General features: G+C 35.0%; 2 protein-coding genes across 4 annotated transcripts; one reads left to right on the forward strand and one right to left on the reverse strand.

The window, feature by feature from the left end:
- Positions 1 to 27922, reverse strand: PUM4 (pumilio 4). 3 transcript variants are annotated; one of them, XM_059600811.1, is made up of 12 exons: positions 27733 to 27918; positions 27393 to 27441; positions 26363 to 27038; positions 25275 to 26136; positions 24657 to 25167; positions 24419 to 24560; positions 24222 to 24329; positions 23593 to 23805; positions 23397 to 23507; positions 22341 to 22535; positions 21787 to 21961; positions 21195 to 21678 (listed from the first exon to the last, which is right to left on the reverse strand). In XM_059600811.1, exons 3-12 carry the CDS (start codon positions 27026 to 27028, stop codon positions 21641 to 21643), a joined length of 3021 nt encoding a protein of 1006 aa, XP_059456794.1. In that variant the 5' UTR covers positions 27029 to 27038; positions 27393 to 27441; positions 27733 to 27918; the 3' UTR covers positions 21195 to 21640. The 3 variants fall into 3 exon arrangements, with proteins under 3 accessions (XP_088373999.1, XP_059456794.1, XP_059456798.1); XM_088517873.1 differs by lacking the exons at positions 21195 to 21678; positions 21787 to 21961 and adding an exon at positions 1 to 400 and having other exon boundaries at positions 27733 to 27922; XM_059600815.2 differs by lacking the exon at positions 21195 to 21678 and having other exon boundaries at positions 21871 to 22216; positions 27733 to 27921.
- LOC132187561 (putative receptor-like protein kinase At3g47110) lies at positions 12715 to 18101 on the forward strand. The gene is made up of 3 exons (XM_059601909.2): positions 12715 to 15499; positions 15740 to 16167; positions 17904 to 18101. Exons 1-2 carry the CDS (start codon positions 12802 to 12804, stop codon positions 16156 to 16158), a joined length of 3117 nt encoding a protein of 1038 aa, XP_059457892.2. The 5' UTR covers positions 12715 to 12801; the 3' UTR covers positions 16159 to 16167; positions 17904 to 18101.

Raw genomic sequence — 27922 nt, forward strand, 5'->3', positions numbered from 1 at the left:
GAATATAAGGACTCCAGATAATAGCTTGATCAAATCCATGTTAGCTGTACAAAGTGTTCGGTGGTGGTGGAGGAAAAACGTCTTGTTCTAAATTGTGATACCTCAAGAAGAGAAGAAGACCGAGAACCCTATGTGCCTTATTAATAGTCTTGATATTTATTGAACTGGCTAGATGACAGAAGAAATCTGAGATTTCTCAGGGAAAAGGTTAAGGTTTCTCACCTCCAGCTGTGATGAACTTCTCAACTCGAGAAACTATATGTTTACCGTATGTATACTTCTTCAAGGCATTCAAATGAACCTTGATGCGAGAAAGAATCAACTCGAGGCTCTGGGGGTCATCGCAGGTCTCAAGAACCTTTTGTACAACATAGTTTCCAAATGGATCCTTCACCATTGCCTGCAGTTTTGCATTTGATCATGCAATCAGCACTCAATCAGTAGACCCTTTATAAAAGGAATACAGAAACAGAAACTTTATACATATTAGACCCTTTATTCACCAAACAAGAAGCATGCAGGAGCCAATTGCAATTTACTTGCTCTTTCTTTATACTATAAAGCATAGATATCACAAACAAGGAAATTTAAGCAGTATGTTATTTTTATGATTCTCCAATATAAGGACGTCTTGATCTTCGATGTCATCATATATATACCAGAAAAGCAGAAAATTCTAGGTTTTGTACAACTACAGAAATAGTATAAACAATGGTGTATTATTGTAGCAAAGAATTTAATGATAAAGCAAGTCACATCACTCAAATGTGCAAAAGCCAGATAAGAAACCAAATATCAAAAAAGAATACGTAACGAAAATTAAGAATTATTTCTTCCATAAAGATGAATTAAAAAGCTAGATTCATACACTCTGGAAGCCAGTGTCGTATAAATATGCCCTATGTCAACTTAAGCACAAAATTGCTTTTTCTTACACTCTCTGCAAATGATGCATTTTCCATTTCAAAAGACAAAATTACCAGTTGTATTACAACATAATGGTTGAAACCCATAATAATTAACGACCTCTGGTTCAAGAAAAAGAACGAAGTTGACAAAGTAGTAGCCAACTTTGTTTATGTAACAATTATGAGATAACTTCCTGTTGAAGATAACAATTACGAGAACATTCAAGTAACTTCCTGTTGAAATTGCCAGTAATTTAAGTAATAATTAATGTATTTAAGATAATTTCTAAAGAAAATCTAATGTATTTTTTGAAGTCCTTATAAAAGTTTTTTATTTTTTTTCATTAATTCCACCATATCTAGTTCTTAATTGTGGCAGGTAAAATAATGTTCCAGAAGAAAGTAAAATGTAATCAATCTCCATGGGGTACATAGTTAAAATTTTAGGTGGAAGTTAAATTTCAATCGATATCCATGAAAATCAACTGGCAACCACAATAATGGTTATTCTCACTTTACGTACGTTTTTTCAGTACTATCTGTGAAAGTTTTACTTTTTCTTTCCTTCTAAAGTGTTGAAGCAATTGCACAGGGCAACATACTTGTCTTTTACTTTATACTTTAAGAACATGGCCTCACTCAAAAAACCCTCATTTTTATTTTTTTGTTTTGTTGTTTTTTTGAATGAATGGAGCAAACGTGTAACGGAGTAATGCAATATCTACGATCCAATCTATTAAATTGACATATTTCGTTAAAGTATGTGATAAAAAATGTACATGAAAATCACATGCTCTAAAAGCATATATTAGTTTAATAAATTAGGTTGAAGGAAAACTTCATCTGCATCGAGCCTGTTTTGACTGCTAACTTTGAGCTTTTCTTTGACTAAACGAGACATGCAGTGGAATTTATGGCAGCCATCTGTAATTATACTCAAAATTCTGCCGGGATTATATAAGAAACTGATAAATTTAAAACTAATAGCATTGTTGTCCATGTATAAGCACTTTCAAGTTTCACCCATCACCTGATACGAAGTCTTTAGCATTGTCCTATGCAAATACCAGTAGGTCATATTGTGTTTGCCATAGAGGGTCTCAAAGATATCCAAAAAAAACAACCAATTCTATTGGGTTGGAGGGTTCAGAGGCCCATCTCGTGTTAATATCCCCTAGTCAAAGTCAAACCCCATTTTTGAAGGAGAAAGTCAATGCTGCGGTTAAAAAGCAAAAAGACGATCCTCTCCAGCATATGAAACGCTTGTTTCATCTAAAGTCCAGTTTTAAGTGGGCTTTAAACAAATGGGCTTGGGAGGCCTCTTCTTCAAGTAAGGACCCAGGTGCTGAAGCGGGTTTAGGGAGCCCAGTGGTGGGTAGTGTTTGTTTTGTGCTTGGCCCAGCCTTACCTATCTCTTATTCTTTAATTGCATAGACTTGACTAAACCGTAATGCTAATTGGGGTTGGTTGCATCAATTATTTTTGTCGCTGGTCATGGGCCAGCAAGCCCAACTTAGTATGGGCTATGGCCACGGGTTTGATGATGCCCGTCCCTAATTATTTAAATAAGGTGAGGTTGAGGCCCAACCCACTCCAACCCATTGCAGTATTTGATCTTCTTGCATATTTTATTTTGAGTAATTACGAGTCAAATAGATAATTCAGGCCATCAAAAGAATTGGTACCACAAAAAAACATGGTTAAAGTACGCAAAGTTCCGCAAACATAATAATTTACAAACCATGCAACGAGAGGCGAGAAGGATCAAAAAAACTCTAACGCCCTACCCAAATCTCTATTGGGACAAAGGAATGTGAGATTATTGATTTTTGCTTTTCCCCGACACGTTGCACGCAGAGTATGGTATGAAAAATGAAGTGTCGTGATGATGTGTATAGTTATCGAATCCTGCTATTAGACATGTTCCAAGGCACTCTAATCCGTCTACATTCCTTTGTCCAAAAAACTTTTAATGGCTGAGTGATCGAGATTTTGGATCCAATTCTTTTTACGAAAAGAGAAGAAGAGCCAACCTTGAAAGATTTTCATAATAAAAACAACAGTAGAAGAAACATAATCCAGGACTGCTTGATTTTTTATTTTTGGGGTTGGAATTGCTTGTTTTATTGAACAACCAAAAAAATAGATAGACATCAAAGACGTTACTACAATTGAGTTTCATTTGATCATATAAAAGCTTCTTGGAATTGGAACGCATGGAGGCAAATGAACTAAAACATATACCATAATATTAGCAGGTAATATTAGTAACAGTTAAAGTTTGATGTAGCTATTAAAAGTATCAAGGTCAATAATCTCATTGCATTTTTCCCTTCGATCTGTTGCATTGCATGTTATGATGAGATTTCTTCTCGGTTTCTCGAAATGATCTTATTTTTTCACTTTGGTTGGCAATGCCTATTTCATGGTATTTCTTTACGCATGGGAGTCTTGATTGGTTTATTTAAATGCAAACATAGAATCTACATACTGCAAAACCAAGAATACAAGTATAAGAGTCATGCATTAAAATTTTTTTGTCTATATTATAATAAATTTTTGTCTCCATTTTTCTCTATATTTTCTCATGCATTAAAAAAAAATAATAATAACAATTATAAGAGTCAAAGGTATTTTTTTCTAAAGGAAAACAGCTAGGACCGTAAAGACCAGGAAATAAACAAACATATGTTTCACAAAAAAGAAGGCATTGCTTTTGGGAAAGTCATCGTGATTTCTTATAACAATAATAATTATAACAAATATAATAGTAAAAGGTATTTGTAGAAGTCAAAAGCTAGGACGTAAAGACTAAGAAACAAATGAAAATAAGTTTTAATAATAATAATAAAAAAAAAAGGCAATGCTTTTGACAAAATCATTAATTTGATCAACTTTCTCAAAGTTAGATTAATGGCGTGTCCAATGGTCCGTAGAAATCTTTTAAGCAGCAAATGCAAGCTGGTCAGCAATTGCAAATGGAACAAATGAACATAGGTTTTACAAAAAAGAAGGCATTGCTTTTGGGAAAGTCATCGTGATTTCTTATAACAATAATTATTATAACAAATACAATAGTAAAAGGTATTTGTAGAGGTCAAAAGCTATGACGTAAAGACTAAGAAACAAAAGAAAATAAGTTTTAATAATAATAAAAAAAGGCAATGCTTTTGGCAAAGTCATTAATTTGATTAACTTTCTAAAAGTGGATGTTAGGTAGATTAATGCCATGTCCAATGGTCCGGAGAAATTTTTTAAGCAGCAAATGCCAGTTGGTCAGCAATTACAAATGGAAATATATATCTTAAAAACATTAAAAAATAAAAAAAATAAAAAATAAAGAAGAGAAAACAATGTGAAAAGAAAAAAAAAATCCTAATGATTTGGTTGAGTACCAATCGTATCTCACCAAGAATTCACTAAACTTTCACGTGCATAAGGTTAAATTGATAGTGGGGCGTTTACTCCTCGTCAAAAAGTTTGTAGAAAAAAGGTTATGGATTGATCCGTTGAGATCACTTTACAAACTCCATTATTCAACACGTAATCCTTCTTTACAGCTCACAATTAAGGGAATTAATCCTATTAGAGAAAGAAGAATATCTATTAATGATCTTTCATGTGATTTCTTATAACAAATATAATAGTAAAAGGTATTTGTAGAGGTCAAAAGCTAGGACGTAAAGACTAAGAAACAAATGAAAATAAGTTTTAATAATAATAAAAAAAAGGCAATGCTTTTGGCAAAATCATTAATTTGATCAACTTTCTCAAAGTGGATGTTAGGTAGATTAATGCCATGTCCAACTGTCCGGAGAAATTTTTTAAGCAGCAAATGCCAGTTGGTCAGCAATTACAAATGGAAATATCTTGCAATTACAAATGGAAATATCTTAAAAACATTAAAAAATAAAAAAAAAATAAAAAATAAAGAAGAGAAAACAATGTGAAAAGAAAAAAAATTTCCTTAGGATTTGGTTGAGTACCTATCGTATCTCACCAAGAATTCACTAAACTTTCACGTGCATAAGGTTAAATTGATAGTGGGGCGTTTACTCCTCGTCAAAAAGTTGGTAGAAAAAAGGTTATGGATTGATCCGTTGAGATCACTTTACAAACTCCATTATTCAACACGTAATCCTTTTTTACAGCTCACACTTAAGGGAAGACTTCCTGGGTCAGGCCTATTAGAAAAAGAAAGGATATATACTATTAATGATATTTCATGTTTGAGGCAGAGTTTTCAGAAGAATTCATTGTTGAAAATAATTTTGAATGGTGCATAAAATTTTTGTTGAAATAAATTATTATCAATCTGAAAATTAACAAATAAATAAATAAATCCAAGAAATAAAATATTGTGGAGTATGGAAGGATCTTAATTAAAGGTTGATGTGTTTCTTGGAGCATATAACTTGGTGCGATTGAATTTCTTGATATGTAGCCTTTTAGAATTAGACTATAGCGTGTATCTTTGTTAAGGACGCACTTTCAAGAAACGAAGGCTAATAGAGCAACCCATTTGTTAAAGTAGATGAAAGAATATGGCAAAGCCTAATGATGGTGTTAATTGATGTTGGGATGATGAAAACTTTTACTTATATGCACAAAAATGTTTTTACAAATGTTAATGTATTAAGAAAAGGCTAACTTAATTATTACCATGTTATGCACACACACTTGAAAATAATACTTTAGTTTTATCAGATAATACTTTAGTACTTTAGTTTTGAAATTAAATAAATGTATCAGATAATACTTTAGTTAACTGACACATTTGTTGTTCAAGAAAGATATATTGTTATACATTATGTTAAAACATATTGAGACATTTTTATTAGGTTGATGTATATTGAGGACTTTTAGGGGATGGAACTATCTTTCCCAAGGACTTTTTTTTTAATTATTTTTTTTAGTTTTTATTTTTATTTTTCGCTCAAGTGAACTCTCTTCTTAAATCCAACAAACATTATGGCTTTGAAACAATTTTTTTTTCAAAATCTAGATTTTTATTTGATCAATATTTGGACTTTCATGAAAATTAAATTTCAACTTTATATTATACTTGAACTTTTAAGTAGAGGTTCAGATAGGTTCGCTTTAATCTGTGTTGATTTTGCTTCTGTAACCGTCTTGTGCGGTCCCTTGAATGGATCTTATTTCGTACTCTTTATAATTATTTTTGCATTATTTTAGTTTGTTCTGTATCTGTTGTTAGCAAGCTGCCCCTTTTTTTGGTTTTAGGATCACTACTATTTCTTCATTTAAAATCAAGAGTGGAAAAATTTTTCCTTTCTAACCATTTCCTTAATCAATTAAAAATAATAATCTTTTCCTATTAATACTTATATTTTTATTACAATTTATTTAATAGATAAATGTTTGGTGGTTATTTATTTTGTTAATCCTTATGTTTACTGTTAGAATATAAATTAGATTGTGCATAAAATTCTATGGAAAGTGAGATATTTATCTTTATCTTTACACGTATCTCAATTATCTTATAAATAAGAGTCTTTTGTAATGTAAACATGATAAAGAATTAAAAACATAATATATTTCTATCAATTCTTTTTTAGTGGTGAATATAAATGTCTAATACTAAATAACTGGTAAATTTTTATTTTGCCTTTTTATTTAATTTTTCATGTAATTATAAGTTTCTTCATGGACTGTAATAGGAAGTAGAGAGTTTCAATAAATATGTACTGTGCATAGAGTTTCAATTATAGTGTCATGTGTTTGAGCTGTATTTGTTGAAAATGCGTGTAAAATGAGTCGCTTTTTTTTAAAAAAAAAAAAAAAATTTATTCCTGTAAAACGAGTTGATTGATTGAATATATTTTCTCTTTCATTAAAAAAAAATTTATAATAATTATAAGAGTCAAAGGTATTTATTTCTAATGAATATAAGTTTTACAAAAAGGCATTGCTTTCGGAAAAGTCATGTGATTTCTTATAACAATAATAATTATAACAATTATAATAGTAAAAGGTATTTCTAGAGGGAAAATGTGAGGACGAAAATAGGGTCAGCAATTTTGGCACAACTCGCGAACTCGACATGAACACAATACGAAAAAATAGGTATTAAGTTTGAGTTTATCGGGTTAGGGTCGTAATTGAGTCTACTTGATTAAGACCCAATAATTTCGTGTCTGACGGCGGATTGACCCGCCAGACATGATTACTGTGTGGGTCTGGTGGGTCGACTCGTCAGACCCGCACAATATCTGGGTCTGGCGGGTAGACTCGCTAGACCCTTTTTTTTTTTTTTTTTTTTTGTGTTTTCCTAAAGATAACCCAATAAGGGCCAAGGCAGAGGCACTTTGAAAGGTCTTAAACCGTGCCTCTGCCCTACTGCCTCTCTCACTGTCTACTTGCTCTCTCTCTCAAGTCTCAGTCTCTCACTCTCCTTCTCGATTCTCAAGTTACAGATTTTGCTCTTTGCCGATGATGTTTTTTTTTTCTTTTTTTCTGTTTTTGAAGCCGAGATAGAGTAATAGAAAGACAAGGTGGGAGATGGGGGAGCTTTGTAGAGAAGAGAGCAATGGGACAATCGGAGATCTACGGTTGGACATGGTGATAGTATGGTCAGATTCCTTTATAGAGTAAGGCTAAGAAGAGGGCGGCAGCACTATGCTTAAAATGTTCCCTCCCTCCCTTTTAACACTTATTTTTGTTGCTACGATAATTACAAATTTTTATTAATTACCAATTCCTCGTAAATTGGAGAGGGACTTTTCTTGGTAATTATTATGTCAGCCATGACACTTACTACTCTATGCGATAGATAAATAGAAACGACAAAGTTTAGAAATTTTCTTTAATATAGTCTATAAATATGTGCTTTTTTTTTTTTAATAATATATGAGATGCATATAAGTTTTTAATAAAATTTATTTTAATTTTGTCTATATTATTAAAAAATATGTACATCTTACATGTTCAAGAGACACATGTCATTTTTATAAAGCGTAATAAGAAATAATAAACTATAAGCGAGATCTACAAAGGTAATTCATCCAAATAGTTGTTGACGGGAAGAGGATCCTTTGAAATTGTCACTAAATAACATAATATATTTCAATTTTATATTTATATAGTGATTGGCGTTTTCATCCGATCTTCTATCTCATTCTTTAAAATTGTCATATGTTTTTAGTATGTTAATTAGGAGCATAAGTTTTTTTAAATAGTACTAATAGATTTGAATGAAATGATATATATATATATATAAAACCTGCTTTGATTTAAATTATCTTTTGCATAAACTATCACCTTCTCCTACTCCCTGCATTACTTTGCATACAACGCTTCCTCCCTCCCTCCGTTGTTAGTATCAAAGCCATAAAAGTTGGTATCAAAACCATAAGAGTTGCAATCTATTTGCTGCCTTGATGTACACCCTGCTCCCTCTTGACCTCCCTATGGCTCGTCTTGCTGTTGATCTTTCTATGTCTTTACTCCCTGTTAACCTTTCTCTGTGTAGAGTTCCTAGTTGAACGGTAGTCCACCACCTCGTCACTTCAGTTTGCCAGGTTCCCGTTGAAAGCCTAGGTTGGCATGTTAGGGCGCGGAGAAGAAACTGTGGGTTAGGCCAAAGGTATGTGTGGATAGTTTTACGTCTAGGAAGGACATGCTTAGAAAGTTTGCCTTGTGAGTGAGTACCTAGGATGAGATTTTGTAAGCTGATGCCCAGCGAGTGATATTGTGTGTAGTCTGTGTATCAAAATGTGAAGATCTAATTCTTCTGTTAGCTCTAATTCTAGTTTACCATCTAACGTGGTTAATTTTGAACAATTTTCTGTTGAAGATGATAATGATTTTAAATTTGATAAATGGAATATCCCCAAGCTTTCTGCTAAAGATGTTTACACTACTTCATGGTTGAAATCTTCTTTTAAAACTGAATATTCTGTCAAAATTGTTGAACAAACCTTTGCTATTTCGGGTAATAATCAAACTATTGCCTTGTTTAATAAAAAATTTATTAATGATTCTCTTGCTAAAGGTTATAAATTTTTGCATATTGGTTCTGTTCAAGTTGCAATCAAGCCTTTAACTCGACTTGGTATCAATGCTTCTGTTTTGTTATGTTTGTGTGATGCTAGATTTGTTAATTTTTGTACTAGCATTCTTGGTATGATTCAGTCCTCTCTGTTTAATGGTCCTGTCCATTTTAATGTTTTTTCTAATATTTTTCTTACTTTAAATGATGTTCATTTTCTTAAAGCTTTAACTTTGAATATTCTTATTTCTGGTTATAATATGAAAGAAGGTAGCAAACCTTGTGGTCACGTTTTCCTTTATTGATATATGAAAGAATTCGTCTTCCACTTTATTGATACATGAAAGAAGTCCTCCACTATGAAGTCGTCCACTTTTTTGACATATGAAAGACGTCCTCCACCATGAAGTTGTCCACTTTATTGACATATGAAAGACGTCCTCCACTATGATTATTTATTACAAAGTTAGCATTAAGGTTAGTATTAAAAGTCAGTAATATAGCTTTTTGTATTTTAATCTCAAAACTGTAATTATCCACTCACTAAGTCTTTCTTTATACTTTTTGGCCTCCCAACAAGTCTTTCTTCTTCTAATTAGCACCCAAGTCTTTTTTAATACTTTTTTTCTAAATACCTTGCTTTACTAGAATTCTTATTTGTTGAAATAAGACGAAGTTCTGATCTTACGTTGAATTTTGTGAAGAAAACTAAATTATGAAAATAATAGTGGAAACAAGATAAAAAAATAAAAAAATAAATCAAAAAATTTATGGGTAGTTTGATGTTAGGTACACTTACATCTACTGGCTTGAATAGCTTCTAGGCCTATATTGTACTCATTAACTTAACTTGTTTACAATACATAGGTCTCTATTATAATTATATAAATCAACTTATACAAATAAACCTAAATTGACTACTACAATGAAACATAAATCAACATATACTAAAGAATATAAATCAACAACATAAAATCAGAGATTATTCGGAATATATTTTAACATTATTGGTTTGTGTTGAAATAACTAACGAGTGAGTGGATCATGCGTATTGCATTTTTTTTTTTTTTTTAACCTATTGGAAATGATGACAGATTATTTCACCTTTCCCTTTCAGAATAATGAGTCTTAGAAAAATGTATCATGAAAACGTAGATCCCACTGAAAATTTGTATAAATTTTCTACTAAAAATTACTAATCTAATCTTTTGTTAGAAAGCATGAACTGCTAGGAACCGATCTCAAACTTTCAGACATGAAAAGCTAAGTAGATTGGTATACCACAATTATCACCCTAATATAGTAATATTACCCCATCTATCTGGGAGTTAGTCGTGCAAATACTTTACTTTTGAACTACTTAACGAGGAAAAAGGTAATTACCTTTTATATTTTTAAGGAGAATGTTAAGTGTTCTCCTCGTGCTTTCCTAGTGTCCTCCTGGCTCTATGTGGATATTATTTTTTTAAAAAACAAAAAAGAAAATGTCCCTTAGTTCTCACTTGATTTTTTTAAAATAATATCTACACAGGAATAGAAGAACACAAAAAGAACACTAGAAAAACTCCTAACATTTTTCTATTTTAATTGGTATATCTACCTCAAGATACTTATATATTCGTCATCTGTAAGAGCCTGTTTGAGATTGCGTTTGAGAAATAGAGCTTTTAAGCTAAAAAAACATTTTTTTTTGCAAAATCTTAATTTTTAAACTTTTTTCAAAAGTGTGTTTTGGCCATTTTTAAGCTTTTTGGATCCTTAAAAGCGCTTTTAATTTTTTTTACCAAACGGGTACATTTTTTCAAATTGATTTTTTAAGTGTTAAACGTACTTTTAGACTCATCAAACGCACACTCAAACCTGCCCTAAGTGTTGTTTGTGGTCTATTGGTAAAGTTTAAAATAGATTGCTTAGTACTTTAGTATTCATATATTTTCAAAGATTTTGGTTTTGTGATCTTTAATTGTTTTATTAAAAATTAAAAATAAAAATAAAAATTGAACAAGATGATCGACCTCAAAAATGCATTTTGACTTGGCCTTATACTCCTCAAACAATTCGTAGATAAGCTTATGAGCGCTCAAAAATGATGGGCTTTATGATCAGTTATTTACCTTGCTACATTAATTGCACCTTAGAGCATCTCCGGTAAATGCTCTAAATCCCTCATATTTAGGGACAAATAATAGTTCAAAAATTATAAAAAAGCTCAAAAATGCAATTGACCTTTTGTGCCGTGTGGGGGTGGACGGAGGGAGGGAGGGAAGGAGGAGAGGCTTTCACCCTCACAATGGAACCTGACCCATATCCCAATCAATCGGTACGAAAAATCATTATTTAGCATTAGGGGTATAAGATGAATTTAGCCTTTTTGAATTCGGTTTGGCTTGACTCGATTAAATTCGATTTGGTATCAATTCAAATAATAAATAAATTATTCGTGAACACAATAATATGTTCGAATATTAAACGAGACATTTTCGTATAAACTCGACCCGACATGAATAAGTTTATATAAACTTGCATAACTTTATTTTTACAAATTTTTTTAGCATATTTCATTTTGCAATAAAAACATCTTAACTAAAAGGAAATCCTATTACTAATATGATAGATATCAAATTTTGAGAAGAGTCACCAAAAAAATTTTTTTTTTTTTTTAAAAAAAAATTATGTAGATGTATAACAATTCAAACAATAAAAATATTAATTTCTTTACGTAATAATTAGAGTTTGATCTCCAAAATGATCAATTGGAAGTTCAATGCTTCGTTCTGCTATACGCCAGACCCTGGTAGTCCCAGGGTCCGCCAAGTCTGAAGTGGCCATGGGCCACGTTTGCCTTAAAAAGTAAATAAATAAATAAATTTTTTAGGTTAGAAAACTGTACAGTGTTCTCTCTCCCCCTATTTCATTGTTCTCTTCTCCCCCCTTTCATCTCTGTCTCTTCCCCCATTTAATCTCTCTTCCCTCTCCCCTCACCGACGGCCGGCAGCAAAGACCATGACGCCGAGCACCGCTGATGACTGAAGCTCATCAATTCTCATATATTGCCACGAACTAAACCCACTTTTTTTGGATGAATTAAACCCACTTCTTTTCTTCTTCAGCATTCAGCAAAGGTAGGAGTAAAGGAAATTGAACCCACTTCTTTTCTTCTTCAGCAAACCCACAATTAATTCAAATATGATAATGGTAATATGATAGGGAGCTTCCTTTCCACAAAGAAAATACCCATTTGAAACAGAGAATAACCCATGAAAAATTTGAGAACCCATGAAAAAATTGAGAACGAAAAAAACGTAATAGACAAGAAGACTAGGTCGGTGAGGGTCTCCGGCATGGTAGAACCGGTCGTTGCATGGTAAGGAAGGCCAACGGTGGTGGTGGTGGCTGTCACACGGGGAATTTTTTGGGGCGGGGAATATGTGTTTGGGAAGAAAATTGGGGGAAATGAGAAAATGGGTATAGGGGTAAGGATTAACGCATGAATTTTTTTTTTCTTTTCTTTTTTCTTTTTTTAAGTCAGATGTGGCCCAAGGCCACGTCAGACTTGGCAGGACCATGGGACTATCAGGGTCTGCCAAATATCTCTACTCTTTCTTTAGTTTTCTATAACATTCTTTATAATTTCTTTATGTAATAATGAAGCCTTGGCCTGCTTTCTGCGACGCATATCCATATCCATGGCAAAGTAAGATTATAAAATGAAGAGAAGTTGGCCCATATAGAAAAAAATGAAAAGGAAAAGATAAAAGAGGAAAAAGAAAAGATAAAAGGAGAAAGAAGCTCTTCCCTCACAATGCAATCCAACAAATTTCCTGCGTATTTGGTGGCACAATTTTGAGTTGAGTGTTTTACGTACCTCCAAAACCAACAAACATGGGGCTTCCCCCTTTAACTTCCGCTCTCTCTTCCTCAGCTTTTTGCATCCTTACTATCGCTTCTGTCTTTTGCTTTTGTTCCACCACCAATGGCATTGGCGGGAATGAGACAGACCGACCATCTTTGCTTCAATTCAAGGCCCAAATAGTCGAAGACCCTTTCATGGTTTTGAGCTCATGGAATGACACCACTCACTTCTGCCAGTGGCGTGGTGTTACATGTGGTCGCTACCCCCCGAGGGTCATGGAGTTGCGCCTACCATCTCAGAAACTGGTGGGATCTTTATCTCCTTTCATTGGAAATTTGAGCTTTCTAAGGATTTTGGATCTCTCAAATAATAGCTTCACCCATGAAATCCCTCCAGAAATTGGCCGTTTGCGTCGATTGCAGGTACTGTGGTTGTTCAATAATTCATTTGGTGGGAGAATTCCAACCAATGTATCCCGTTGCTCTAACCTCAAGGTTTTCATTCTTAGTTATAACAATCTGGTCGGGCAAATTCCTATTGAGCTTGGCTCCTTGTCAAAGCTCCAAGTATTTTCTGTAGCCATGAACAAACTAACAGGAAGTATCGCTCCATTTCTTGGCAACTTATCTTCACTTGAAAAACTTGATTTGCACTCAAATAATCTAGGTGGGAGTATTCCTAGTGCTCTTGGCCAACTTATGAATCTTACAATTATTGTAATTGGTGAAAATCAATTTTCTGGTACCATCCCTCCATCAATCTTCAATCTCTCTTCTATTAGAGTTCTTCATGTGGAATATAATAAAATCCAAGGGAGTCTTCCGTGGGACTTGGGGATAACTCTTCCTAATCTCCAAGACATTGCCGTTTTCAGGAACCAATTTACTGGCTCCATTCCTCCTTCTATATCCAATGCCACAAATATGGAACTAATTCAACTTGGACACAACAAATTTAGTGGAAACATGTCTTCTTTGGAAAAGTTGCATAGGCTTCAATGGTTGGGCACTCATGAAAACCACCTAGGAAGTGGGGGAGCTGATGACTTGAGTTTTCTGTGCTCTTTGACCAATGCTACCAGCTTAGAGATATTGGACATAAGGGCAAACAATTTTGGTGGAGTCTTACCTGAATGCATCAGTAACTTCTCATCTACTCTTAGAGTATTGGCAGTAGATAACAATAATATAGTTGGAACGATTCCAAGTGGGATCGTGAATCTCATCAACTTAGAGTGGCTCGCAATGTGGAATAACAAATTGTCAGGTAACATTCCACTAGATATTGGAAAGCTTAAGACACTAAAAGTGATGTTTCTTGACAATAACAGTCTCTCAGGAAACATCCCGCATTCTCTTGGAAATTTGAGTATGTTACTCCAATTAGATCTACATGATAATGATCTTCACGGAAGCATACCTTCAAGCCTAGGAAATTGCCAATCTTTGAATATATTAGATCTTTCTAATAACAATCTCAGTGGCACCATACCTCCAGAAATCTTTAGTCTTTCAACCTCGTCAATCAGTCTCTCTTTGTCTAGAAACCATTTCACGGGTCCCCTTCCCATGGAAGTTGGAAATCAGAGAAATCTAGGTGAATTTGATATTTCAGAAAACATGTTATCCGGTGAAATTCCAAAGAGTCTGGGCAGTTGTGTTATGTTGGAGTTGCTGGTTATGCGAGGAAACTTTTTCCAAGGGACCATTCCATCAAGTTTTGGTTCTTTGAGAGGACTATATGAATTAGACCTTTCTTGGAACAACTTGTCAGGAACAATTCCAGATTTTTTTTTGGGTTTCAACTTGTTGCATCTTTTGAATTTATCTTACAACAATTTTGAGGGACTAGTGCCAACAAATTGTATTTTCAAGAACTCAAGTGCAACTTCAGTTGTGGGGAATAGTCAATTGTGTGGGGGAATTCCTGAAATGCAATTGCCGAAATGTAACATCAAAGAGTCCAAGAAGACAAAATTGACCTTATCCATGAAATTAATTATGTCCATAGTTTGCGGGCTTCTAGGAGTAATTTCTATGCTTTCTTTTCTCTTTGTCTGTTGGTTAAGAAAGAAAAGAAAAGAAACTACTTCAAATTCTTCAGGAAATTTGCTTTTGAATTTGTCTTACCAAAGTCTCCTAAAAGCCACTGATGGGTTCTCCTCTGCTAATTTGCTCGGTGCGGGTAGTTTTGGATCCGTGTATAAAGGAATCATTGATGAGGGAAAAACGACAATCGCTATCAAGGTGCTCAACCTTCTGCGTCGTGGAGCTTCCAAAAGCTTTCTCGTCGAGTGCGAGTCCCTAAAAAGCATCAGGCATCGGAATCTTGTAAAGATACTTACAGTTTGTTCAAGTGTTGATTATCAGGGTAATGATTTCAAGGCATTAGTTTATGAATTCATGATCAATGGGAGCCTTGGGGATTGGTTGCATCCAACTGCTAAAGAAGATGAGGCGCATCAGGAAGAGAGAAATCTGAGTCTTTATCAGAGATTGAATATTGCCATTGATGTTGCTAGCGCATTGGAATATCTCCATTACCATTGCCATACACCAATCTTTCACTGTGACCTCAAGCCGAGCAATGTCCTTCTCGATGATGAAATGGTTGGACATGTTGGAGACTTCGGGTTAGCAAGATTCTCTTCTGAAGCCAACCATAACTCTTCAACCAACCAGTCAAGCTCCATTGGCGTTAGAGGAACAATTGGTTACACTCCTCCAGGTAAAGACACTCTTTATCATTCCTCAATTAATTCTTTTTTTTTTTTTAATAACATTTCTAAGTTTGAAGAGGATAAGACAATTTTAGTATGCCTTTTATTCGTAAAATCTTGGCACTATACAATTTTATTTGCTGGTGTCATCGAATAGAGAGTATCATAACATAATTGTTTTCTTAGTATATAGTGTTAATTATACAGTCACATTACAATTAATCATTTTATTATATATATAATTTCAGAGTATGGTATGGGAAATGAGGTCTCTTCTTGTGGCGATGTATATAGCTATGGAATCCTCCTTTTAGAAATGTTTACCGGAAAAAGACCCACAAATGTCATGTTCCAAGGCACTCTAAATCTACATTCATTTGTCCAAGAAGCTTTGCCTGAACAAGTAGTCGAGATTGCAGATCCAATTCTTTTTCAAGGAATCGAAGAAGATATAAGCATGAATGATTCTCATAATAACAGCAGCACTAGAAGAAGTGAAATCCATGATTGCTTAATTTTGATATTTGGGACTGGAGTTGCTTGTTGTGTTGAAGATCCAAGAGAACGGATGAACATTAAAGATGTGGGAACTAAGCTTCTTTTGATCAAGAAGAAACTTCTTGAAACTAGAAGACATGGAAGTGGTCAAATTACAATTATACCATAATATCAACAGGTAATATCGGTAATTTAGAGATAATTATAGTTTGGTTAAGCAAATGGATGAGGCATCTAATGGTACCTATTAATGCCAATAACAAGCTCATTGCATCTTACATTCTCTTACATTAACAAATGATCTCCCTACTTTAGTTTTGTTGGTATTGCTGATTTCATTTTTTCCTAGTGGTAATAATGTATAGATTAGTGGATTCACTATTGGATTTCATGGTTTTTCTTTTACATGTTGAGCGGTTTTTCTTTTACATAATATTGGCTTCTTTCCTTGTTTTTCTTCCATTGACCAAATAAAAGTATGTTTCTTGAGGTGTTCTATCCATTTGTAATTTCAACTTTAGTTATTTTGGATATTGGATGGTTGTGAATTAAAAAAATTTAAAAGTTAAGGTTTGAATAAACTAAATTTGGGAACTTTCATGATTGGACTTTAATTTGTCAAAATTGATTGCACCACTAGAAATAGGGCTTTTACCAGAGTAAATTTTTTTCTTAATTGCCAAAATAAATGCCGATATAAGAGGTATTTTTCGATGCTTTTTATGGACGCTATTAAATCTCGTAAATTAGCTTGATTAAAACAAAAGTGTCGTAAATGTGAAATATTTATTGGTGGTTTTTCAAAACAAACATAAAATAAAAGGCTAGGATATTAGTGTATTTTGATAGCTTTGGGTAGACAACCCGTGTGGTGTGGCAAATTGGTTTCCAAATCATCTTGACACAAGGGAGATTGTGGTAAAACTTTAGACTTGGTTTAGAATTAGTCAAATTTCTTAATGGAAAAAGACTAAAAAGATATGGAAGGGCACATACATATTATATCGTGACATCCAATGGCTAGGTTACTATTAGACTCATCAGAACAAACATAATTTTATTTAAAAAAAAAAAAAAAAAAAAAAAAACTTACTTATTTGTTAGCAGACATCATGCCTTATGAGTCAAATTACTGAAAATTCTAAATTTTTGAGAATCTATATGTTTGATTATTGTAAATCACCTTAGTTTTCATTAATACTCTAGTGGTGCTAGATCAGGTTATAGCTCTAGTCAGACTTAAAGGAGCACATCTAGTTTCCACCGTTTAAGCCTCTCTAGTGTGGCTCTTAGTTGGTAAGTGCTACTATGGTCATGCCCAAGTAGGACAACTACAATTGGTCTCTTCAGCTTGCTCTTTTTCTATAAATAAATAAAATTACTAAAGAGTCATGTGGCTTGAAAATTGCTTGTCATATATTACCATGGTGGTCCTGAGTTTTGAATTCACAGCATTAAAAGCTTCTGTTGTCTAACTTGTAGAATAGCATTACCAACAATGAATAGTCCCAGCCTAACTGTCATGATCTTATTAGCTACGACCAGCTCTCTTTGGTTATCATTGGTGTATAATAACTCGAGTCATTAGCTGGTTTTTGAATTGCAATCTTTGGTCTATGATCATCTTTAGTTTGGTGTGAATTGGGTTAATTATTGGGTAGCTAATTTGCTTGTTGGGTGGTGGATGGAGGATACAAATTATGAAAATTGTTTGTGGGAAAGCAACTTATTATATGGATGAATTGGGTATGGAGTACACATACTTTGGTATGTCATGATTTACACAACCCAAAATTCAAAATCCATATTACATATATATCTATTTTTCATGATATTTTTTGTTGTTGTTATAATTGATGCTCCTGTCATTTTTTTTCTTCCTATTATAGAATTGAACACATTATGATTGGGCAGGTAACAATCATGCCGACAATGATGATGAGGATGAGTCTTGAATGGCTATTTGGACAGACGGCTGCTCTAGTGGAGTATTAATTATCCATGATGTATTGAGCAAATGTTTGGATGCTTATCTTATCTTATGTTTTATTTTTTATGTTTAATAATGCTTTCAAAATATAGTTATGTTTTTAGAACATTATGTTGCTTATATTGACAATATTTATGAAGGTAGTTGAAGCAGCTTTTCTATTTTTTTTTTCTTCTTCTATGTTTTATAGTGTTGTGTTGGTACAGAGCAACGTCAAATATTTTTAAAGATTATTGCCTTTGCACTACTTATACTTTCCAGTAATTATAAAATTATCTGCATTTTGATATATATATATATATAAACACATGCTCTAAAAACATATATTAATTTAATAAATTAGGTTGGAGGTAACTTCCACCACATCAGGATTGTTTTGAGTGCTAACCTTGAACTTTTCTTTGACCGAGTGAGATATGCGGTGGAATCTATAGCAGCTGTATACTCGTAAATCTGTTGGGGTTATATAAGAAACTGATAAAACTAATAGCATTTTTTTTTTTTTTCTAATGATAAAACTAATAGCATTGTTGTCTCTGTATAAACACTTTCAAGTTTCACCCCACCACCAAATATGTAGTCTTTAGCGTTGTTCTCTGCAAATACGAGTAGTTCATGCTATGTTAGCCATAGAGGGTCTCAAAGGTATCCAAAAGAACAACCCTCATCAAGCGAAAAACTGCATTTTGCTTCAAGAAAATTCAAAATTTATTTGCATGTAAGGCCTATTATTAATAATTATTCAATTTTATGAAGGGTCATGACAAGTTTTTGGTCTCACCTAAGTAAGGTCCTAAGAGGGAATAACCTTTAGCATTTATTACATGAAGTAAATGCTATTAAGAATTCTTAAATTGTTGTCCCGCCCGAAATAGGATTCTCTCCATTTTAGGTGAAATGGAGATGAACTATTTTATGGTTTAGATTAGATTTCAAAACATCTAACGGTTATATGTTGCCATGTAATTTAAAATTAGCAAAAAATAGTAAGTATTATGTAAAATCTAATCTAAACCAACTCTCCTACTCCCAAAAAAAAAAAAAATCGTGTGGTTTACCCAACACAAAAAAAAAAAACATGCATGTGATCTTATTGACCCTCACACTAAATGGTGGAATTCTGAGTTGCTACATGAACTATTTTCTGCAGAGGAGATTGACAGAATCTGCAGCATAATTCCTAGCCCTGGAGGACTGCCGGATCAGTTGGTTTGGCTGGGAACAAAGAATGGTCTCTTTACAGTCCGAAGTGCGTACTATATTTGTAAGTCTTTGGAAGATGAGAGTAAGGGGGAAAGCTCGATTATGCATTCACTTACAGAATTTTGGAAGCAAGTCTGGAGGATCAGGGGACCCCCGGTAGTGAAATCCTTTTTGTGGAAAGCCTGCAGCAATGCGCTGGCAACCAGAGAGAACCTACATAGGAGAAATATCTCTAGAGATCCACTATGCCCCATATGTGAACTGGAACCCGAAACGTTGGGCCACATTCTCTGGAACTGTGGCTCGGCCAAGGATGTCTGGATGGAAAGTACTCGGCAACTACAGAAGAGCTCTATTTGTGATGCAACGTTTGCAGGGGTCTTCGAGCAATTATTGATTCAGCTGAGCAAGGAGGAGATGCAATTCTTTGTCACTGTGGCGCGGCAGATTTGGCTCAGGCGCAATGCCTTTGTCTTTGGGAAGCCGCTATTAGCTCCAGCTGAAGTGATTCGAAGGGCACGGGAACAAATCTCTGCTTTTGAGAAAACAGAGGCTGGAAGACACAGGGCTCACGTACCACTGCGCAGGCAAGTAAATCAGAGATGGCAGAAACCGCCGGCAGATGTTATAAAGATCAATTGGGATGCTTCCATTGATGAGAAACACAGACGGGTGGGAATTGGGGTGGCTGTACGCAACTCCGATGGCATGATGCTAGCTGCGTTGTGTGCTTCCAAGCCTATACTCACAGACCCTGGAACAGCCGAAGCTTTAGCAGCTTGGTCTGCAGCCGACGTTGCACGTAGGTTGAACCTGAGACAGGTTATCCTAGAGGGGGATGCGCTGGAAGTCGTAAGTGTTCTTAATATGGAAGGCGGCTGGCTTGGTAATTATGGACAGATTCTACAAGATGCAAAAAATCTACTGGGGCGCTGTTTGGAATGGAGGGCTTGCCATACTCCACGTGATGGTAACAAGGTTGCTCATAGTCTTGCCAAACTGGCATTAGCAATAGATCAGGAAATATTCTGGCTTGATAATTTTCCTTTATGTATCCTGGAAATTGTCCACTCTGAGCAAGGCTCGACTTTAAGTCAATAAAAGTTACCAATTCTAATTCAAAAAAAAAAAAAAAAAAAAAAAAAAACATGCTTATGTGGGTTTTAATTCTATTAGGCTAGAGGGTTAGTATCCTTTACTCAAAGTCAAAGCCCATTTTTGAAGGAGAAAGCCCATATATGCTGCGGTTAAAAAGCTAAAAGACCATCTCTCCACTCTCCAGCATATGAAATGCATGTTTCATCTCAAGCCCAGTTTTAAGTGGGCTTTGAACAAATGGGCTTCAGAGGCGCTTCTTCAAGTAAAAACCCAGGTGCGGAAGCAGGTTTAGAGAGCCCAGTGGTGGGTAGTGTTTGTTTTGTGCTTCGCCCAGCCTTATCTTTTCATATTCTTCAATTGCATAGACTTTACTGAACCCTAACGCTAGCTAGTTGTGGTTGGTTGCATCAATTATTTTCATTTTCAAATTGCAGGTAGCGCTGGTCATGGGCCAGAAAGCCCAAATTAGTCTGGGCTCTGGCCTCGGGTTTTGCTATATCCGCCCCTAATTATCAAAAATTGTGAGGCTGAGGCCCAATCCACTCCAGCCCATTGCAGTATTTGATCTCGCATATTTCATTTTGAGTAATTATCATTGGATTAGTTTATTTAAATATATTTCCCTCCTAATTGAGTTGAAAGAAATTCTTCTAACATAGCATATTAAACTGACATGTTCAAAATGCATATAAATTCTCACATGCTTTTTTATTTTTTATAAGCATTTTAAACATGTACCAATTTAATAGTTTGGATTTGAAGAATATTTTCATCTTAATTTGGAGAAAAACGTCGTCCATCTTTCAATAGGGCCTTTTTCCCTCCCTTACTCTAGGATGAAAATATTTCAATGGAGCTTTATAATAAAATATCAACTAAGAACTAGAAGTTAAATGATCATAAGAAACAACACAACAGCCAAAAGAAAGCAAAATTATTTATCTCAAGAAAATTGACATATGTATGTAACAAAGACTCAAACCTAATATGGACTAATATCCTCTCTCTTGACATTGTGATTTACCATTTACAACTAATTTTGCTATACAAACTATGAAGCTTATACAAGTAATCTCGAAAAGGCTAGGAAATTATATTGTGCCTTCTCTTTGATCTCGGCTTCCTAAGATGGCGCCTCTTTGGAGTTTGGAGTCTTTGCAGTTAATATTGTAGGAAAATTTTCTTATTCCAGTGGGCCGGCTATTTTTTGTGTTTACTTACAAACTACTACTATAGTCTCCTAGAATATAAGGGCTCCAGATAATAGCTTGATCAAATCCATGTTAGCTGTACAAAGTGTTCGGTGGTGGTGGTGGTGGTGACGGTTGAGGAAAAACGTCTTGTTCTAAATTGTGATACCTTAAGAAGAGAAGGAGACCGAGAACCCTATGCGCCTTTCTGCAAATGAAAAGGTTAAAACTTATTAACAGTCTTAATATTTACTAAACTGGCTGGTTGACAGAAGAAATCTGAGATTTCTCAAGGAAAAAGGTTAAGGTTCCTCACCTCCAGCTGTGATCAGCTTCTCAACTCGAGAAACTATATGTTTACCGTATGTGTACTTCTTCAAGGCATTCAAATGAACCTTGATGCGAGAAAGAATCAACTCGAGGCTCTGGTCATCGCAGGTCTCAAGAACCTTTTGTACAACATAGTTTCCAAATGGATCCTTCATCATTGCCTGCAGTTTTGCATTTGATCATGCAATCAGCACTCAATCAGTAGACCCTTTATAAAAGGAATACAGAAACGGAAACTTTATATTAGACCCTTTATTCACCCTGCATGAAGCATGCAGGAGCCAATTGCAATTTACTTGCTTTTGCTTTATACTAGAAAGCATAGAGATTACAAACAAAGAAATTTAAGCAGCATGTTATTTTTATGATTCTCCAATATAAGGACGTCTTGATCTTCAATGTAATCATATATATACCTGAAAAGCAGAAAATTTTAAGTTTTGTTCAACTACAGAAATAGTATAAACAATGAAAGTTTTGATGTAAGGGTTCATTTTCATCAAAACTTGACCACTTTAGAAATGGAAGGGGAGCAAAGACCTGTAAGGGTTCATTTTCATCAGTGGAACCAAGCATCTCATTCACCAAAAGTTGACGCTCCTCAGGACCACCAAAAGTTAAGCACTTCTCCACCACATTAGAAGCAAACTTCTGCTGACTCATCTTTACAATCTGTCCTGCAAGCTTGCTAATAATAGCAGCCCGTTCGTGTGGTTTACCATGTTCAAGGACGTGCTATCAAAACAAAATTATCAATATCAGGGGCACATGACTAATGGATCGATAATGGTGTATTATTGTAGCAAAGAATTTTATGATAAAGCAAGTCACAGCACTCAAATGTGCAAAAGCCAGATAAGAAACCAAATACCAAAAAAGAGAAGGTAATGAAAAACTAAGAATTATTTCTTCCATAAAGATTGATTTAAAAAGTTAGGTTCACACACTCCGGAAGCCAGTGTCGTATAAATATGCCAGAATAATCCAAAAACAAAAGGTAACTCCAAGAAATTATCAGCACATAAAAATATCCATGGTAACAGTTCAGTAGATTAAATTAATGTATTCATGTTTAATAAAACATTAGAATTCCAAGGGAAACAAAATACTCCTTGAAGATAATGCTTAATATAATGATCACATTCCTTGAAGATAATGCTTAATATAATGATCGCATTCCTTGAAGAGAAAAGTGATGGGGCATGAAATAAGCTTACTCAAACCCAGATGCCCCTTGAGTAAATTAAATTCCAAAATTGCATAGTTGAAAAAAGTGAAACTATATGCCCTATGCCAACTGAAGCTAGATAAAATTTGTGGCAGTGGGAACACAATTGCTTTTTCTGACACTATCTGCAACTGATGCATTAATATTTCCATTTTGAAAGACAAAAGTCGAGAACATTACCAATTGTATTACAACATAATGGTTGAAACCCATAAACAATAAACCTTTGGTTTAGGAAAAGGAACGGAGTTGGCAAAGTACTAGCCAGGAATAGCGAAAGCACATCAAGTTTTTTTCTTGATAGATAACAGGGACCTCACTCAAATAAAAAAAATGATGGAATCAGGTCTAAAATGAAAAGTGAATACCTGAATAACATAATTCCCATATTGATCTTGTGCCAGAATACAAACAGAATGCATGATTTCATCCATAATAATTTGTTGAGTATTGGCATCATCACAATGTTCCAGGACCCTCTGCAGCAACAAAAGAAATAAATCAACAAGTGTCATATATCATTGTCACAAAAATTAAACAAAAATTTATATAAAATTTTCTAACCTGAATAACACGGCAGCCATAAGGGTGGGTGGAAAGTGCCACCACTTGCCCATAGAAGGATGAGATAATAAACTGAATTCGATCTTGAGGGACACACTCTATGCATTTCTGAATAACATGATTACCATTTTGATCACGAACACATTTCATGACTGAACAATCAAGCTCTGCCACCATTTGGGTTTGCTGATCCACCTCAACCACCTCCAAGGCCTGTCATAAAGGTATATAGTGTTAAAGGCATTCTCATAATCATTAATACATCAGGCTTCATTTTGGACCATGCCAAACAATTCTTAAAGCCATGATGATTAATATATACTTTTTTATTTTTTTATCTCATAAATTGAATAACTGCACGCATAAGCACAAGGTTTAAAAGCACTTGTAACATTCATTCATGTCCTTATGTCATAAGAATGTAAATGGAAGCAAAATATGCATCAAAAAGAGCAAAAGCACTAGCACCAACAGTTGATCAAATGCATCAAATAGGTAACTTACACGTTGCAACAAAATTATGAAAACTTCAAGCAGATAAAGAAATGAAGCAAGAAACCATGGAAGGATGTGTTGTACGTGTATAAATATGGAAGAAAATGAAGATGTAAGGTACACAAAAAAAGTACCTTCTGAATCACTCTGCAACCATACATTTGGAGACTTAGGGGCAAAACATGGCCAGTCAGTTGACTGGCTAACTCCTTTCTTTGACTTTCTGTACCATGCTCAAAAAACTGCAAAATTCAAGCACCACTATTTGATTCAGAACTTTGAAGAGTAGAATAAGACATTATTGAGTATTTTGGATAGACAAAGCATATACTTTCTGTATGACATAATTCCCAAAGACATCCGTCATCAAGATACGAGCATGAGCAATGATCTCAGAAAAAATTTTGGTCTTTTCTTCCACTGTGGCAGTTTCTAATTTCTGCTGAATAAAGCGACTTCCATACTGATCCGTACTGTATTGCGGACAGGAGAAAATCAACTCAGTGCTTCAGATGAGGCTATATGATCAAGTAGAATAAACACCTAAAAATTGTATATTACATGCATACCTGAATTCAACCACATTACCAACAATGTCTGGAAGTTCAAAAGACCTGGTTTTGTTGTTCTTGAACTCATCTAATAAGGTTGACGCAAATCTTCCTTCCATACTACTGCTAATATCCGAGTGCCATGACCCAATGGATCCTCCCATTGAGCTTCTCATCATAGAAGTAAAGTTTGAGATTCGATCATTATGAAACACTGGAGTTCCAGATCCAATAGAAGGAAGTATGGAATCTGCCATTGCGTTTCCTGGATATGGCATGCCAAAACCATATGATGGATTTCCATAATACCCATGATTAAAACCACCAGATTTACCTAGATGAGGCAGCTCATATTGTTGATTCTTTTGAGCAAGCAATGCCTCAAGGTATGCTTTCTGAACTCCCTCCAAGTCTCCATGTGAAGTGCCAAAATAATTCCTACCCTGAGAAGGACTTGGACTAGCCACAGCATGTGTTGCATAATCAGAACTTCGGAAGTATTGAATAAAACCAGGGTCCATAGATAGAGCTGAAATATAAGAGAATTAAGCTGTCAATGCTAACTAAGCTAATTAAACTTTAGGGTGCTAGAAAATGTTGCATGAAAAACTTCAAGAAGAAACAAGAGAAATGGACCTGCATCAAGATGGTTAGTCATCGCAGGATTGAACTTTTCATTTACAGGATAAGCACCGGTGACGTGGCTAGAAAAGTCCATAATTGGAATACTTGTACTTTGATGAAAGTTTGATCCTTCGGAATTTCCAAATCCTGAAGAATTAATTTCTGAGTAAAGACTGGCAGAAGAAGAAGTTCTTTTGGGAAGGTTAACTTGCCCATTGGAAGTTATCTTAGAAGCATTAAGGATTGTTACAACCCCATTTTTCCTTGCCAAATCGCTGTAGTTGGTAGTCATAGAATGCTTTCCAGCACTGGACTGGTCAGTGAAATTCTGCTGCAGACTCTGCTTATGACCATTGGGCACGTTGAACACAAAATCAGGTTGATTACCAATATCAAGCTGAAGCAGAGACTGCAAATGACTATCTTCATCTGCATGTTTAGCTGTTGTCAGGTTTAAGCCAGATAAATTAACTGCAATATCAGCAAGTTCAGTCACACCAAAAGAGTGACCATTTTGAACAGCCGAGCCAACAACATTCTTCTTCTCGATAGATGAAACTCTGCTGCTCCCTACTGGGGGAAGACCAGAACCAGCTGTCCTCCCAACTAGTTGTGGTTCAGGGGTTGTGCTCCTTGATAGAGATGAACCCACAGCAGATGCAAAAGTATGAGAAACTGTTGTACTATTCTGAACTCCAACTAGGCTCAGTGGAGCAGCTCCAGAATGCAAGCCCTCTATGGACTCCGCTCCATTCCATAACCCTGAGGCATGGAGATCAGGCACGGATTTAGCATCCACAGTATCACCAAAAGCATTACGACTTCCTTGATGTGACAGGTTGCTAGATAAGGAATTAGGTTGATCAAGTCCTTCCTGCAGACATACTAATTTCAGTTATCATCAAAACAAAATGTTGACATAGAAGAACAAGAAACATGACAGCCAGCGTTTCACCATAGTAACACATGCTCTATTCAATCAAATTACTTTGATGAGGCAAAGCCAGTGTTTTGTAGATATATCAAAAAGTGTGCATAATTAAAGCCATGGGATCGAAAATCTAAAGAAACAAAAAACAGCTAGGATAATTGTCAATTACCTGAACAATGTCAGCAAAACTCTTCCTCCTTGCACCAAGCCTAGTGCTCGACAATCCAATCAAACCATCCGAGCCTCTACCAAGCCATTGAGATGAAGTCGGCCGATAGAGATTCCTTCCACTGGCATTCCTCAATTCCATCAAATCATTCTCTGCCTGTTGAACGGAAAGCCCTGGCTGCATTGAAAACAATGATGAACTATCACCATCATTGACCAACTTCTTCCTCTGGTCCCCAATCCCCCCCAACGAGGATCCACCAATCTGAAACCTTTGTGCAACCCTCCAATCCTCTTTTGACATCAACGGTGGGGGTAGTCTTGGATTAACATTCTCATGAGAATAATAATACGAAAGATAAGCAGGATGCAAACGAATCTCATCCTCTGACAAACCCCCATTGTTATTACTAATGCCATCAATCTCTATAAAATCAGGGTTCCTATAAAGACTACCAACAGCATTCACTGATCCCTCAACTGTCGGTGGAGCACTGCCACTCCTATATATATTCAGATCTCTTTCTCGCTTGATAAAGTGCTGATTGCGCTGTTCATGCAGAATCAATTCAAGCTCACTCTGGAAACTATCTTCTAAATTCCCATCAATTCCTTGCAGCCCATCATCTAGGCTTGATAGCATATCTATGTTACTCCGAGTTGCCATCCCTTAAACTCTAATTTACCCAGGAAAAAAAAATTAGAACTAACAAAATTCAGCAAAGTGCAAAAATTACGGAAAGTTAAGCTTTCAAAATCTAAAATTCTCACCCAAACCCCAAACCTATTTAATTTCTGACAAAAATTTGGGTTGCTATCTATAGTCTCCAAAAATTGAAATTCCAACGAAAATCAGCTAAATTTTTATTTACGCAAAATTTGGGTGTTTACTTTTGTGGGTTGAAACAACATTATATGAAATTAAGAACAAAATTATTTTCATTTCCAGTTTCTCGGCCACCAAAGAGGTCATAATTAATCATCAAAATTCAATTACCCAAAAACAGAAAAATAAATAAATAATTCCACACCTTAACCCGAACCTTCACATCAATACGAACAAGCCCACAATCGATCTTCCTGAAAGCAAATCCCCACCAAAAAAAAATAAAAATTAAAACCCACAATTCATAGCAAATATAGGCATGCAAGTCCAAACAATTTAGATTATCTTGGTATACAACTTCCACAAATAGAATCCTAATCATGCGAAAAACCCAGAAAGAATCAAACGGTGACGCACTCCTGCTCTTCGGAGTGGAATTGAAAAACCCAAAATCAACGCGTGGCTCCCATTTGCTTTGTCTTTTTTTTTGTTATTTGTTTTAAAAAGGAAAGTAATCATTAAGGGCCAATGGAAGCTGAGCTTACAATCGAAAATCCGCGGAGAATTTACAACAATTGCACAGAGAGACAACATTCGAGATATATCAATGTAGTCGCGTGGGCCTGAGATTCTCCAAAACGGTCGGTTTTTTCATAGAGAGAAAAAGTTAGAGCGAGAGATGATTGTGGGGCGTCTGATTGGGAATCGACGGTGATGGGCGCGGGCTTTGTACGT

Source organism: Corylus avellana, chromosome 6 (assembly GCF_965113065.1).
Source record: "Corylus avellana chromosome 6, dhCorAvel1.hap1.2, whole genome shotgun sequence".
In the NCBI taxonomy this organism is placed as follows: Eukaryota; Viridiplantae; Streptophyta; class Magnoliopsida; order Fagales; family Betulaceae; genus Corylus; species Corylus avellana.